Genomic DNA, 17,220 nt, shown 5'->3' on the forward strand with positions numbered 1-17,220 from the left:
GACAATTTGTCGATCACACGCCAATCTTCTGCAGAAAACGCTTATTTTATAGCTTACCGTCAAAGCAAGCGTCATCGTAACCGCCACCACACGGCGGCAATTCGCGTACCGTCTCGCGCAGCATAACAACGACGACGCGCTGTTTTCGTTATTTGATTACAAATTAGGCAGCTTTCAATACATTTTATGCACTAGCTCCGCACCACAAGTTCAGTTATCAGTATGGGGACCAGGCCGCCGAGACACTCATCTGAATGAAATGGCCGATTCTGAGCACGAGCTTCTTTTAATGGTCCAGTGACATCTGTGCTGCCGGCAACTGTGTGCATCACCGCGGCTAGATATAGGCAGTTTTCTTTGGCCAAAAAAAAACCCGCTCATTAGAAAAATCGACCGTCTTTATGCATATATAAATTATTCTTTGAATCAAAAAAGGTTTCCTAACCAACGAATCAAAGTGTCAAAATTAACACAGAGCGCAGCTTTGTGTTAATTTTTTTCTTGCACAGATCTAATCTGGTGATATCCCCTTTATGCTATCTTTGCAATGAGCCGAAATCGATCGATCGCTTTTTATTATCATGCCGGCGGTTTTCTACTCAATGAAAACGATGTTTGGAAATTCCACTTTGTAATCTAGGGCTACCTTTATACACGCAGCACTGTTTTACTCTCAAATGGAGGGTTGGTATTAAAATACAGCCACAGGAACGTTTGCCAAGCCATTTGCAATTACCTCTGCGACACAAGATTACCTTAATATTTCTCATTTTCCATAATTATTTCTCTTTCACTAAATTATAAGAAAATTCAAGTAGCAAGAAGACAAATTTACAATAATAATAATAATATTCAAATTTTAATTTACTTATTCTTTACGTTGACCCTTTACTTTAGGTATTTGCCTGTTTATGCAAGGCCTACTACTTTACAGTATTTCATGTCACTTATTGTCGGTTTCTTTCTCATGTACGATTATTTTTTCCCTTGTTTCTTTTTCTTGCTATCACCCAGTTGGTGGCCTATGTCCCAGAGTGGGTTTGTACCATTAAACAAGACATCATCACTTCAATTACGAACTTTTGTTCTAAGATAAGTTATTTTACATGATAAACTAGCGGCAACGAGTCGCATCACATTCTTTTGCCATTCTGGAAAATCGCATGCGTCACAAGACTAACCAGTGAAGTGGTTAATTTGATTTTTACATTTTTTAGGAGCTCTAATGCCATTTCTACATTAGTTTTTTTGCTTTGAACACACAGAAAGTGGGTCACATTCAATTCGGGAAAGCTTTAGGATCGGCCAAGTACCGCCAAATGAAATAATGTGTTTAGGTGGTTTTTTTGTCTCTTGTTCAATTCGACCCACCAGGTGCCATTTCATATATCCCATCAGGGTCCAATTAATGAAACTTGACTATTACTGCTACAACTCGATGTAATAGCATTTCAAATTACATTTTATTAATTACACACATCTGTGCTTTTATTATGTGATGTACGCATACTATGTTTTGGTCGCAAGTGTAAACGGTGCTGTGGCCATTGGCCGTTTACTAGTACAGACATTAAGATCTGCAACAGCTTCTGTCTAAAAATTCCCATATTTTGTGACGTAAACGCATGAGGTAATGCTAATCAAATTGGATGATGCATAACTACATATTTCTCTCATATGCAACACACTACTTTTTGGTTGCCAATGTGAGCAATGGAATTCTTTCTAGCTTTCAAAGCACTGTCTGCTATGAATAAAATGGAGTATACATGCTTTAGATCCTAAGCTGTGGGCATAACGTGATGTGGCCATGCCAAACACTCACCATTGTCTGAGCACAGAACACGTGACAGTAGTGATGGTTTGTTTGGTGCTCTTTTGTAATGTAGGCAAAGTGAGTCAAGTCTTCAGCATCTTGGCAGGCACAGTGGATATTCCGAATCTCATGTTCGCACACAGGGCGCTGAAGAAAAAAAGGCAAAAGAGAAGAATCAATGTTTGCTTGCAACGTTATAGCATAGATTTATTATCACAGTTCTTCATGGCACTGAATCCACTCACCTTTGTTACAGCATCGACAAACTTAACTCCACGGTGTGACACGGACAGCAGCACACAGGGCACTTTGCCCATTTTGCGTGTCGATGTCTTGAGCTTGTGGATTGATTGCCGAGTCGACTCTGTTCCTTGCAGCTCCTTCACAAGTGTTGAGCCAAGGTACTGCAAAGCCATGCAAGCATGCATTGACACCTCATTAGTTCAATAGTTCAATACGAATCATGGGATAAGCATATGTTGAGCACTTCTATAATAATGTTAGGAGTTTGCTTAACTGTAGCCCATTTTGCTTCCATAAACAGAAGCAATAATGGGTTTGCCTTAGTGATACAAAGCCATATTCCTTATGAAAATTTTTCTTTGTATATATTTAGGTGACATTTCAATAAATATTTAATAATAATGACGACTGCAGTGTCGACTCCCTATACTACAGTTAAACCTCGACATAATGAAGTTGGTAAAATCGGCATTTTGCTTCGTTATATTGCAATTTCAGTACATTGAAATTGAATTCTTTATGCAAATAACAACATTCGGCGATAAATTTTTCTCAGACGGAAGGAGTCGCGAATTTTCCTAAATTATCCGGCAATTGGAGAAAGTAGATTTCATTTTTTTAATTTGTTTTGTTGAGTTTGAGAGTCGGCAACGAAGATACGGTTTCCTGCCATGTCGACGATATCTTCACATCGGTGCTACGAAGCGAAGCCAACCACGCTTTCGCTTCCACTCTAACCCCCCCCCCCCCCAGCTGATAGCGTCGGCCCCAGTGGGACGACGCTATCACGAAACATATTCAAGGGGCCGCCACATTCATATGGGGACAGATTACCAGCGAAGCTGTTTAGGCTGCATACACTGGCTGCATACATTATGAAATCATACATTTGTTTAAAAAAAACGGCACCACACTGCTCCTACACAAGCGCCGCCGCGGTCACCAGACCTCCCACGCATCTGCCGCTACCGCTGCTGCAGCCGCGCCGGCACCTCAGACGCGCGTGACGTTATAAGCACAGAGAGAGAAGTGGTTCTTTATGAAGAAGGGAAAGGTTGAAACTGACTCCTACAGAGCTCGAGGGAGCACGGCTCCGTGCCAATTCCCCACAGAAGCTCAGGCCACGTGCACAGGCGCCGTTGTCACACTACTTCCCCCTCTCATTATTCGTCGAACAGGATTTAAAACAAAGCGCATGAAGGCCAACTCGCTGCACTAAGTGCACTTTCTTATACAGGATGTCCCACATAACTTTAGCCAAGAATTTAAAAATGTAAGGCGCGTCGGGAGCGAATTGAAGCGAACGCATACTATTCGCAATAGCCTATAGTAACTCACATTACTTTCCCCCCATAACTCACTAATTAATTAGGTTAAGTTACCCAACCTTTTAGTTATTGGCTGAGGACCCCAAGTATGATGCGCAGATTTGTAGAGCACCTTCAGGAACCACCGATCGAGTTGTTTCCTTTACGATACGTCTCACGTAGTCATTTTTTCCGAGTTGCGAAGAAATACCGCGATATATGAAAAAATCCACCTGACGGAGAGTTTGCGCAGTGGTATTGTGCTGCTCTCAAGCGTGCGTTCGGTGAACAAGGTCGGCTGCATCGAGACTGGCGACGAGGAAGCGGCAGGGCGTTCTTTATCTCATTGGCAGCGCTCGGCCACCAGCACGCATTGTCGCCGTCATACCACGGAAGCCGACCTTGTTCACCGAACGCACGCTTGAGAGCAGCACGATACCACTGCGCAAGCGCTCCGTCACGCGGCTTTTTCTGATATTCTGATATTTCGCGGGCTTTCTTTGGAACCCGGAAAAAAGGACTACGTGAGACGTATCGTAAAGGAAACAACTCGATCGGTGGTTTCTGAAGGTGCTTACAAATCTGCGTATCATACGTGGAGTCCTCAGCCAATAATTAAACAGTTGGATCATTAAACTTAATTAGTGAGTTATGGGGAAAACAAACAAGTTGTCCGAGTTACTATAGGCTAATGCGAATAGTATGCGTTCGGTTCAATTCGCTTCCGACACGCCTTTCATTTTTAAATTCTTGGCTCAAGTTATGTGACACACACACACAATATATATATATATATATATATATATATATATATATATATATATATATGCCACCCGCCCTTCCTGGTGACGCATGCGGGGGATGAATACGGGCGCTAGAGGTAAACAGCTTCGCTGTAAAATGCTGGCAGCGGGGAGCGAATGCCTCGTCTGCCTCCCACGTCAACACATCTCCGAAAATAGGGATTAAGCAGCGTCCAATACTAAACTCGCGGGAAGACGGCGCATTCGACGCCACGCCAGCTCGGCACGCCCACACTTTGCACATACAGCAGATTACCTCAAACAGAGCGCGCGGGCTGCGTATGCGCTCAGCCGCGCTGACAGCCATGCGAAGACACGGCAGCGGTAGAAAAAAGACGCGCGGAAACTTGCACCCTTCCCCGTCCACCCACTCCTCGTGCGCGTATGATTGCGTTATCGCGAGCAGACTCCCCTCTTTCCCCTTGCTCGCGCGGGAAGACAGCGCTTACCAGCCACCATCCTTCTCAGCTCACCCTCGCAAGCTTTCAGTCGCGCCTAAAGCATACAGGGCGTGGAGCGCGATGGGATATTATCGCACTTGTACTTTATATGGAACATGATGCTTTTCTGTTTTGACAGTCGCTCTTGGTCGTGCTGCGCACGATTAAAGAGGTGCGTTCGCGAGCAGCTGCTTGTATTTTAAATATTCGATCAGCTGCATCCGCGGAAGTTTCCATTTATTGTTCTGGCGTTCCTTCGCGGCGGCAATGACATCTCGTATTGAAATCGTGCATAAACACTTCGTTGTATTGAGGTTTTAAATACATGGTGTTCTATGGACAAGTTATAGAAAGTGAACTACTTCTTTATGCTGAGAATTTCGTTATATTGAAGTTCGTTATACCGAAGTTTAGCTGTATCACTAACGAACTCAATGCATGTAACGTTGTTCACTTGGAAGCCCCACAGAAATCACTGATTCTAGCTGCCTCTAAACACCAGTGTGGATTCTGCCAAGTTTCAGGTCAAGAACACTTATGAACACAAATTTGAACTCTGTAAAAATGACGCTTAAAGTGCCAAAGGAAACAGAGTGCCTAGTGCAATGAGCAGTTAACCCCAAGTGAATTTACGGTGCTAGTATTGAATAATACAGTCGCCCAACATCTTTCTCAAATAAGCATTTGTTTAAATAGCAAGGCACACTACCAGATGCACAGGTGGCATTCTCAAATTATCACTTTTGGGGTTAGGATTACTTTTGCGGATTTTTCATAACTCTGAAATGGGCGCATCAGCGTTCGGGTAAGAGCCCTCCCGACACTGCCAAGACTGCACGCTCGGCACCTTGCAAGTCCCTGCTGCCCAAAGATGCCAACAAATCCAGTTTCAAGTCATGCAAAATGGTCCAAAAGTGACTGCAACCCAGAAAGCGATCCTTCGGAAATAACCATCCACATACTGCCTCTCTTGCACTTTCCAATTTTTCTTTTTGCAGCAGGAATATCACAATCTAACGAAGAAAGCTTCTTACATGTGCAGTGTATTCACAAGAGCCATTGATGAGCATTTCTGGGTCGTGCCTCCACTGGGCAGCTGCTGTGCTGGCAGCACTGTGGGATGCAGGAGACCGACCAGGATCACTCATCAGCTGCGTTGGCGGTCGAATGCGAAGACTGCTTGGTGCCAGCCTGTCATCGTCTTCTACTCCAAGCTCCCGAAGGCCCATATTCTGCAGAGGAAGCACCAATGCAGCAAGCAGTGTAATAGCGTTTGGGGGCAAACGTAATTAGCTGAAGTGTGAAATCCAATATGAGAAATGTGACAGTACACAGTAACAAACTCCTTCTCATCTGAACACCTAGGCCTACAACAAACAATGTTCTCTGGAGAATGGACCTGCAGTGTCCAAGTGCAGTGTTCCTGTTTCTGACATGATGTGATGACAACTAATGATCAGTTAAGGCTGAAAGAATAAGAGCTTTCTGCTCTTTATTTCCATTGCTCTTTGTTCTGCAAGTTCATGAAATGCATGCATACATGTCCACATGTGTTGTGTGTGTGTAACTCCTGATAGAAGGTAATCTCTCAATGAAAGGAGTGCACTGCATAGCACCAGCACAAGCTTGCATAGCGCAAGCCTGAATTTGTGACTGTTTGCATAAGTAGGCAAGAAATTTGGTATTTGTGGCAACCGCATTTTGAAAACGTCTGGTCACAGGCATATATGAGATTTTGATAACTTGAAATCTCTTAATTCAAATTGACAGATTATTCAAACTGCTCTTTTTATTCTGGCAATAATGTCCTATGTATTTGAGTAGGGAAAATACCATGCAACGAATATTTCGAACAAGATCTCCCACTTCCATGTGCCACCTTTCGGAGAAAACCGAGCCAAATGGAAAGGTTCGATGCATCGCTAGCTACCGTAATGTCGCGTGCCGCAAAATTGACGAGAGGGTAAAATGCAGCATGCGCCTTCCTTTCCCATCCGACTTAAGATGAGCAGGAAGGAAGAGAAGGTCGCAGCTTCCCCTGAAAGGCGAAGCACTGCAGATATTTAGCATACCCGATATTCGGGTAAACGCAAGCGGATTGGGCATTTTACCTGATGTAATGAGGCACAAACATGAATGGCCTGCGCGGTGCAGCCACCTGGTGACAGAGTGCAACCAGACAAACAACCAATACTGTAGTATTAATGCACCACACGACATTATGGTAGCTAGCGATACACCAAACCTTTGGCTTTGGCTCAGATTTTTCCGAAGGGCAGACCGTGGGAGCGGGATATCTTGTTTGAAACATCGGTTGTGTGGCACTTTCCCTATGCAAATACATAGGCAATTGTCAGAATGAACAGCAGTTTGAATTACTATCCGTCAATTCAAATTAAGAGATTTCATATATGCCTGTGCCCGCAGACATTTTTAAAATGCGATTGCCACAAGGACCAAATTTCTTGTCTCGCATGATTTTCCTCGCACCCACAGCAAACGACGCACGAAACACGATCTTATCGCACTACCTAGGCTTCTTCCGGCTTTTGTCGAGCGCTGATGGAGGAAATATAAGGCTTTCTCAGTGCGAGCCCAATGTCTGCTCTGTTTTATGCGCTGTACCACATAGGTACAGCATCTTTAGGCCGAACTCCGTTTCATTCGAATAAATTTCCTGCACACTGAGTTCGAATTAACAAGATTTTACTTCTACTATAAAACAGGGGACAGTAAAGACCTTCTTAATTTGTAGATAATGCTTTCAGAGTATCAAGTAAGCTCATTCTTACCATGAGGCAAGACTATGCAAGTAAGAAAAAGAGTGAAGTAGCAATGGGCGGCAGCATTGCCTTGAGATTCCCACACAAACAAGTCAAATTTTAACAACACGTTCTTGGTGCTACAGTATTGCCTGTCAAGGGAGCAGAACTTGTTTGTGCTCAAAAGAGGGCAGGCTACAGCTGTCAACTTTCGATAACTTTCCTTGCATAAAACTGGTACAAAAGAGTGGAAATACAGTAAGATAACTTCACACGGGCACAGCCGTTTAGTCAGAAAATATAAAAATGATAAGTTTGTACTTCTTTCCTTTGTTAATAAGTTTTCTTTTTCTGAAAACATCTGAAAAACAATTTGAAGAATACTCTGCCACTATAAAGTCATTTAGTCTCCTGAGTCGAGTGCCTACTACATTCTTCTGAGTACCTCTGAAGCTAATGCTGCGCCTGCAATGCTTGAAGATCTTTTCACTGTTTATGGTAACATCAAAAACCTTTATGGCCAAGGCATTACTAGGATGATAAAAACGACAAAGCAGTTTGCAACATACAAAGTCTTAATGTTGTGCAAGGTTCAATATAACTGACATATGAAACTGACACAGCGGAATAGTAGCCATTGATATATATATATATTTTTTGTACAACGGTAGGTGTGTGACAATCGGGTTAGACAACTTTCATGTCAACAAAGTGTTAAGTTTGGCTGTTGGCACATGTCTACCATAATGTAAAGCCGCTCAATGACATGTCACAACAGTGAGAAGGATGCAGTGTTAGGTTTCCGAATTGCATCTACAGCAGACAAGCTGTGCCCGTCTTTGCATTATTTTTTTTCATTCCTTTGCGAAGCTCTCACACTTGTGAAGTGCATGCAACAGTACTGTGTAGGACCACCAAAGCCACTTTGAACATTGCAGTGGCAATGTGCCAAGCATTGTAATGAGTCACCAAAATTATGAACTACTGCAATAATTACAGAAATTTTCTAAAGAATGTGCTTCAAACATTGTATAAGTAGATGCTTGATCTTTTTCTATAGAAAGGTAGCTTGCTTACTGCTATGACTTACCAGTTTAGAGAGACCGAGGTCCAACTCGTCAAGGTCAGCGTAGCTGTTGTTTGCCCGCTCACCCAATGATGCAAGTATTCGTTTCTGGTGTCCAAGTTTGCTAATTTCTAACACAGTGTTCAGCTCGAGTTCCCAAATTTGGCGGCAGCGGTCCAGAGAGCCCAGCCCATTGTCCCGAAACCGTTGTGCATAGCAGCCAAGACCAATGGAATCTAGCCAGGCATCCAAGCCCGGATCCGATCCAGGTTCTAGTCGAGGAACTGGGGGAAGCTTCTGTGCCGCCGACTCAACCATAAGCCGCCGGTGCTCAGCATTGGACACACCCATGTCTAGAAGGTCCTGGTCTTCCACAAGCCCACCTCCCTGAGAGATACAAAGAAAATGATATTTTCCCCAATTTGAAAGGCCTCAAAGAAAACAAAACCCACTTGAGACATATAGTAAAACTCTGTTAACAGACCCACTCAAAAGTGTAGATATAGATTAGTCGTGTACAATCCGAATGTTGCTACTAGTGATACCTCTTTACTTTCCCCTGCCCCAACTTTCGGGCCCCATCCCCTTTCCTTCAGGTATGCATAAATTGCACTACCACGATCTAACAACTGAAAACTGGAAACTTTACGTGGAAACTTTAAGCAAGATGTGCATTATTACAATTGCCAGAAATAACAGATGAAGGTTGTTTATGTTAAGGAAAATGTGTTTCCATTTAAAGCCTACAGATTCATTTTTCAAGCAACATGCAGTAAGCATAAACAAAATTAGCCTGATCGACATTGAAACCACATTGAAAGTCATGCGCTGCTGCTAACCAAAAGATTTCTCACCAGAAACCGAACATCGTCATATCCGTTCACCAGAAGCAAGTTGGCATACTCTGGAAGGCCAAGATCTTGGAGCCAATGTTCAATGCTTTCGGGGCAAGACGATGTCGATCCATTCGGTTCTAAATGTAAGAAACAGAAAACAAGTTTATCGAATTTAATGACACAGGCATGATACTGCTACTGCTTGTGCAGACACATTCAAAAGTATCTGGATCACATTTCTGGAAAGAAAAAAGAAGGAAAAAATTTTGGTAAATGACTGACAGCCTGAAACTGCTGAACCTACTGCAATAACTTCAAGGCTAAGTCTGAGCCGTAGTTTTCAGTTTCAGGTTGCATGCTAATGCACTGAAAAAATTCAAGTCCATTGTGTGCAAACTTTTGAGTACAGGTGTACTATCAGGCTCAGTTGCATATGCACTACAACACGAAAGCACATGGTGAAGCACTTGTGCATGGTAGCTCATACTGAGCACGATAGTAGATCTCTGCTGTCGAACATCCTTATAAATACTTGCCCGATTTCTTCTTGTGCTGCCGTGTAAGTGTGCGAGCAAACTCCTCCTCCATATCTCTTGCAAAAATGGACTCCCTTGCAATGCCACTCCCAAATGATGCCATGATGTCTGCAATCTCTGCCCACTCGGCATTTTCATCAAAGGGGCTTGCAGGCTGCTCTTGTTGCCTCCGCGTCTCTTCCACAGCTTCACCGTCTTTCTGTGGTGTCTGAAACATGACAAAATATAAATTAAGATGGGAGCAGTTAGCACAAGATTGTACGTTTCAACATTGCAGCAGGCAAAATCTGAGATGGTGGAAGTTCATAATGGTATTGTTAATTTTTAGAACACAAGGTACATGTAAGTTCAGATTTGTTAGCTGTGAGATATGAGCCCCCAAAGCAACTGAAACATTGCTGCTTCATAGGCAAACAGGAGCACCAATGAATGCAAAAGCAACAATTGTGGGAACAATTTTACCAATAGGATCACCAAATATTCAAGCACATGCGGCAAAAGAAATATCTGGTTTCAGTTATTGCAACATGATCGTTCAGCCCCTTAGAAAGCTATAAACAACAAAACAGCACCACAAGGACAAGGGCAATAATGAACAGGGTAGAATGAAACAACTCTTACTCCATTATTCCTACCTTTGCTTTTGTGTTTATTGCATAGTACTCCATTGTGCATTCAACCTCCAGTTACCATTAAGCTTAACTGTACTTTAACATGGCTTAGAAAGTCCCTTCACAGAACATTTGTTACATATGCAAGTCTGCCATGAGCAAAGTGGTGCCATGTTTAACTACCGAAATAAAACTATTGGTATTATTCCATCAATAGCATTAATGTAAAGCTACTGAACCAGTTTGTTTGGAGTAGCATTAGCCCTCACTTTGTCGGCAGCCCCTGCTACCAGCAGCGTGCTTTCAAGATGGCACTGCCATGAGCTGATCCTAAATTATTTATATACATCAAAGCTGTATGCCACACTACATGTGCTATGTGGCAAAGCCAACATACTGGAGTGGTGTCTATCGGAGGTCCACGCTTGCGCGGTGGCGGCGCCGGCTTAGGGCCTGGCCGAGGTCGCCCAGGCTCGGTCGCCGCCGGGGCTGTCGGCTGGGGCTCGTCCGTCTTGCTGGAACCCCGGCACAAGCCTGCACATACGAGCCATGAAAGCTTCACTCCTGCCTTGAGTGCATTTTTGTACACGTGTTCTGTATGTGGAAAAGCACTACCTAGCATGAACAACCTAAAAAGGCAACAGCTCTGGCCACTTGTACTGAGGTCTGAAGTTTTGGAGTAGGCAATACTGATACATAATAACGCAATCACTGGGGTGCTGCTCAATTCACACGGGAAGCATTTATGAAACTGTGATGTCAACATTAAAATAAGCAACCATCGTGCTGTTGAAGCAGATTCCATGCTCATGCGGAAATAATGTTACTGGTCATCTAAACAACTAAATTTTTCTGGCTGCACATAGAAACCTGCCGCAAGGTTGTGAAACAATGAACATAAAATGACTGATAAGTTCTGGCAAATTGCTTTTACTGCTGGCTGCCACATGCAATCAGTACTACGTTATGCAGATTAGAAACTGGTGAGAACGCTGACTTGCTTATTAGGCAAATGGCGCAGGTGTGCCCGATTCAGAACCGCGCACACATTTGCCTCACACTGAGCGCACACGGAAAGAAACGACAGAAAAGGCGTAACGAGTTACCAGTCATGTCAGCCGGCGCTGGCATCTGCTGCGCTCGAACACAGTTCACAAGCACGGCGTGAGCCTACACCACGTGAATCCTCAATTACAAACGCGAAACAAGCACGCTTCGCAGGCCGCACCGCATACGCGTTCTTCACGATTTGGCCGCGCTGCTGCCCTTCGGGCGCCGGCGCGCTTGCCCGCCCAGCCTAATGCACCAAACAGGGCCGCATTTAGCCTCGACGCGCTGTCCCCGGGGCACTGCACTGTTGCGACCATATTAGCACAAAGACAAACAACACCAGCGGGGAAGACGGAGGAGCGGCATCGCCCCTGCGGGCGCCGCAGCTCACGCGACGGGCGCAGCACGAAAACACAATCCCCGGTCGACCGTTGTCACCGCCTGCACCTCGTACGGGTCGCAGATTGGGCTGCAGCTCCGGAGCCACGCAGGCACACACACGCACTCACGCATGCACGCACATACACGCACAACACAATGCGCGCCCGGTGGGGAGAAGGTCAAGAGATGCTTCTCGCTGCGGGAGCTTCGACCGAGAAAGAAGAACGCCCCCCTCTGTGAACTTGCGATCACGCGGGGCGGGGGCGACGGTCACTTGTTGCGGACACTAGCGGCTCCCGCTTAATGGCACCGGAGGCCAACGCTAATTACGGGGCTCGTTAGCCGGCCCGTGCAAGACACCCGAGGGCCCGTAATGAACCGGGACGACGGTTCGGCACCAGCGGGCTCCTCGACGATGCGGGCCGTTAGGCCTCCGGTCGGCCGAGAGCGTGGCCCGCGACCGTAGTAATCGAGGGCGGGGGGCGGTCACCACGCATCGGCGACGGGCGCCGTCTTCGTACCCCAGCGCTGGAACACCATGCCGACGTCGTCGAAGGTGAACAGGTACACGGGCGGTTCCTCCGTGGCGGCCGTTCGCTGTCCCAGACAGGCACCCCGCGCCGAAGAAATGGATACGCGGCCGCAACGAACTCCGCGGCGGCGAGCAATGGGCGCGTCGACGACGCGGAAAGCGGCTGCTGCGACGGTGACACGACGCTCCCCTCGGAAGCGGCGGAGAACTGCGGCAGCGGCGTCCAAGCGACAAGCAGCAGAGTCAGCTGCAGCCGTCGGTGACGCTGCTCCCGCGAGAAGCCAGCTCTTTCACACACACACACACACACACAACACACGCACGATGCACGCCTGGCAGGACGGTTGCCAAGGTCGCCGTGACGGCCGCCGAAGGAGGCCGGTGTCGTCAGCAGCGGCCGAGCAGGCTGCTTTTCCTTCGCCCGTGTCCTCCTCGCTTCTTGAGCGGCCCAACTTCCCCCTCCCTTCCCCATGACGGCGACCCTCCTCGCGGCAGCTGCTGCACCAGCCAGCAGCGACGGCGGAGAACGCACCGGAAGCGGCCCCCCGCCTGCTGCCGTGGAAGCCGGCAGCAGCAGAACCACATCGTCGCGAAGGGAACCCGCTGGCAGCGCGGAGGACGGCGGGCCGACGTTGCATCGCGGAGAAGCTAGCTTTCTCGAAGAACCACAGTCCTCGACTGCTCCCGCGACCCACCGAACACGTAGCACCACCCACAGGGTCATGTATACATGGATGTATATATGATTTGTACATACATGTACGTGAGTATATTTAATACATACATACATACATACATACATACATACATACATACATACATACATACATACATACATACATACATACATACATAACATCGTCCTTTTTCATGCGTGAAGGGTAAGGCGAACCGAAAATAACTGCAAAGAAAGCCTGGCTCTTCAAAACGGTGTTTGCGTGCGTACAAAATTGCATGTTACGTGCACAATATAGTTTGGATAAAGTAACGACGCTGTCACTGCTTGCCGTGTAAACCATGCAGACTCGCCCCGAAGTCACCTTCAGTTTCCTCCACAGCAAGCGACATCCAACATTAAGTTCGAAAATCCTAATGCGTGTTAGGTTGGCGACCTCTTCCAGGGCAACATCACGTTATACTTTTACAGCGAAGCTGTATATAGCTACCCTCCAGCGGTGGTCGATGTCAGTCCGTCTACGCGTCGTCGCGGTACGAATAGAGACAGAGAGAGAGAGAAATAACGTTTATTTGCACCCGCAAGAAGAGTCCCGAGGAGTCAAGCGTCTTCCTGTCTCTTCGGCTGGCTGTTCTTCCTTGGACCTCAGCGGTGTCCAGGGTCAAATTTTCGTCTCCAGTTTTTCGCGAATGCTCTGTAGCTCTCAATCTAATGTAGGCATCTCGGAAAAAGATATACGGAAATTGGCCGTTATGACGACTCTATAATTAAGCCGAGTTTCATTTAATTGTCATAATTAGTTCACAGTGAAGCTGTAAACGTTACAGATTTCCCGTCTGCTGTCAATACATGGCCGTCTACGGAGGAACTATGGCTACGCAAGACGGCTGTAACTCTTGTTTCATAGAAATTATCCCGTAACAAATTATATGACAATAAGCCGCTAAGACGACTCTGAGAATACGCCGAGTTTCATCTACTTTTCGTAATTACGTAGTTCGCAGCGAAGTTGTAAACGTTACAGAACCCGCGTCTGCCATGCGGTGGAATAATAATAATAATAATAATAATAATAATAATAATAATATGCATAGATGCGCCGATTGAGGTAAAACACACCACAGCTTCGCTGCTCGTCCTTCACAGAGTGGAAGGGCTGACAAATTTTCTTTTTTTTTTATTTCGTTAGAAAAGAAAAGTGCAAGGACGTTCACCGGTCTGAAAAACACAAACCAGTTCTGCTTTCAAACTAGCGCACCAGGTATCCGGTCGCGAATCGAGGAGGCTTGGTTGCATCAATTTACGCGAGCGAACCGCAAGATAAAAAGCCACGACCAACCGCTATAATGTTCGAGGCTTCACAAACTAAGCAGTTATGGCCTCTCTCTGTGTCTCTCTTTCCCTGCCACGCTACCCGCATCATATGTTTTCTCGAAATGGGGACACGTGGCTAATCCGCGTCGCTCTGGCAGAAACGGGTGCAACGCAAACCGAAAAAAAGTGAAACGGCAGTGGCGCCGCGAAGCAGCTGCAGTGCAACTTTGTCGCCTCCCCCTCCCCCCATAAACAAATAAAAAGCAAGACGCGATGCGCTGCAGCGATCTGGCGCAAAGGAAAATAATAAACCGGGGACCGACCGGTTGCGCGCGCGCGCGCATTTCCACGCTCCCCAACACCAGCCAGCGTTACAAGAGCGCCACGCGCTCTGCAAAGTAACGTCGTCGGCCGCTTCACCTCCGGCGTTTGTTTTGGAGCCGCGCCTTCCCGACGAGAGCGCCCTCTTCCCCTCCCCCCACTTTCACTCCACTCTACGTCGACCGCCATCTCCTGTTGCCTTTGGCGAAGCGCTCATAGCGAGCAGGCCAGGACGTCGCAACAGGGCGCGTCCGTCCTACAGTTTACGTAACGTGCGCTTCGGAAACCGCTGGGAAACGGCGAGCGCCGCCGAAACAATGGCGAGCTCGATCCCTTAACCCTCTCGCCCCGTAGAGCTTCCAACAAGAATAATTCTGACGCTGGGGCCTAGGGCACACAGAAGTTTCAAGTATATATGCGCGGTTCAGTCAGCATGTGAATGACGTTGCACGCTTATGCTGGGTGTTCTTGAGGCATATTAGCGCGAACCTACTTACTGAGCTGAGTTACTCGAACATGCAGACATTACTTAGGCCAGAAATCAAAATGCGGAACTGACTAATTAACGCGATTTCATTATTCATATTTTAAAACGTAATTACTTTAGCGCGCACATAGCGATGCACGAATTGTAGCCGTGATTTCAAGAGGCACATCCACTTGGAAAGAATTTTGATACTAACACCACGCAGTTTTAAGTCGGTCAAGCCTCTTACGAAAATGCACTGTTGTTCCACTTTTGTAACAAAACGCCTTCTTTACGCATCGAAGCTCAAAAAAAAAAAAAATTACACGAGCGCCTACGCGTCTCGTAGCCAACGTTGGGAACAGTGATCTCGAAACTGGTGCGCGATCCTCGTCCTTTGTTCCACGCGGATGTGGCCTTCGAAGTCGCCGGCTGCACGATTCGTAAATCGCAATATGTACCCGCTAAGTACATAGTCTAAAGGTTAAAGGAAATCTCTTGCCTTGCTTTAAAAATTAAATTATGGGGTTTTACGAGCCAAAACCACTTTCTGATTATGAGGCACGCCGTAGTGGAGGACACCGGAAATTTTGACCACCTGGGGTTCTTTAACGTGCACCTAAATCTAAGTACACGGGTGTTTTCGCATTTCGCCCCCATCGAAATGCGGCCGCCGTGGCCGGGATTCGATCCCGCGACCTCATGCTCAGCAGCCTAACACCATAGCCACTGAGCAACCACGGCGGGTTCTTGCCTTGCTTTGCTTAGAAAACTTTGAATTATCGGAAGAATGGCAAATAAGCGCGCAATAAGTAAAGCAAGAAGAATTCGTCTTAAGCCATAAAAGCACTGAGGCAATTGAGTCAAATCCATGTGTAGTATACTGTATGCCCCTCGTTCCCACGGAAGCTGGAGGATTCCAGCAAGTTACGTGAGCCTCCATTCGCATGAGCAGCGTGTCGCAACGGACCGCCTCGCCAATAGCTTCACGCAACGTGCGTTTCGAAAGGCGCTGGGAAACGCGAGCGCCGCCGGCGAAACAATGGCGACATCAATCGTGGCCCGTCTCGCCAAACGATCACTGCATAATGGCTGGGCCGAAATAAAACACGCCGGACACTACACAACGCGCAATCATTGCAAAATCGTCGCAAACATGCTCCACTGAGAGAAAAGCGTTTTCTATAACAATTGTTAAAGAAAACTCTTGCCTCCGCAATCATTTCGGATACAGATCGTGTGAATGATCGGTAGTACATGTATATGCATCGTCTTCGTACTTCGCGGCATTATATTTATTACGCTTTGTCTTTCTAAATTTCCAAGAAACCCCGTTTTCTCTGAGCCCACGAGGACGGTAATCGTCTGCGCACACGCATGCATAATCGTCGCGAACCTTTGCAATTACAAGCCCATATTTCTTTTTTGAAAAAAAAAACGATCAGTTTGCAAAATCGCAATGCCGCCTGGAGCCAGAAGGACTAAGTTTAGACCTTATATATCCGTGTACTATCCATCAAGTTCCCAGGCAAGTGTGCCGCATTCGTGGCGTTGTCGAATTCAGTCTTGCTGTCAAATTCTGCGATGCATGGCGGCATTTTGAGCCAACCTGAGTCAGTAATCCCTCCGAGTCAATCAGAGCTGACGAGATGGCGGATTCGACAACGTGGCGGAATACGACAGTGCCCAGAACAGCACTCCACGCTGAACCTTCGTACTTCGTAAAAGCTTCAGCCGACACTGTAAGCACCAGTTCACTGTATTGTGCAAAACTCAATGGCGCGCACAGCCTATAATATATAGTTCACGTAGTGCGCGCGCTTCGAACACGACAGGACTCCTCCGTGGCTGCGCAAACACCTGGGAAACGCGAGATATACCACAGAAACAATGGCAATATCAATCATGATTTGACCCAGTCGCTCATGCACCTATCGCTAGAAAGAGCGGCTGCATGGGACGAACTTCGTGCGAGTGAAGGGCACTATATATACACAGGGCGTCCCAAGTAATTTGAGCCAAACATTAAAAACATGCAAACGCCACGTAGCTGGACCGAA

At 46.5% G+C, this 17,220-nt stretch overlaps 1 protein-coding gene across 3 annotated transcripts in view; it reads right to left on the reverse strand.

The window, feature by feature from the left end:
* LOC142579624 (uncharacterized) overlaps positions 1 to 17,220 on the reverse strand; it is a 111,447-nt gene that overhangs the window by 12,342 nt on the left and 81,885 nt on the right. For all 3 annotated transcript variants that reach the window (XM_075690016.1, XM_075690017.1, XM_075690015.1), the window contains 7 exons: positions 10,818 to 10,954; positions 9,810 to 10,017; positions 9,292 to 9,410; positions 8,462 to 8,824; positions 5,644 to 5,841; positions 2,062 to 2,220; positions 1,826 to 1,963 (listed from right to left, as the gene is read on the reverse strand). In XM_075690016.1, coding sequence (XP_075546131.1) covers positions 1,826 to 1,963; positions 2,062 to 2,220; positions 5,644 to 5,841; positions 8,462 to 8,824; positions 9,292 to 9,410; positions 9,810 to 10,017; positions 10,818 to 10,954 — 1,322 coding nt within the window. The remainder of the gene's footprint in view (positions 1 to 1,825; positions 1,964 to 2,061; positions 2,221 to 5,643; positions 5,842 to 8,461; positions 8,825 to 9,291; positions 9,411 to 9,809; positions 10,018 to 10,817; positions 10,955 to 17,220) is intronic.

The sequence above is a fragment of the Dermacentor variabilis genome, chromosome 4 (assembly GCF_050947875.1).
Source record: "Dermacentor variabilis isolate Ectoservices chromosome 4, ASM5094787v1, whole genome shotgun sequence".
Classification (NCBI taxonomy): Eukaryota; Metazoa; Arthropoda; class Arachnida; order Ixodida; family Ixodidae; genus Dermacentor; species Dermacentor variabilis.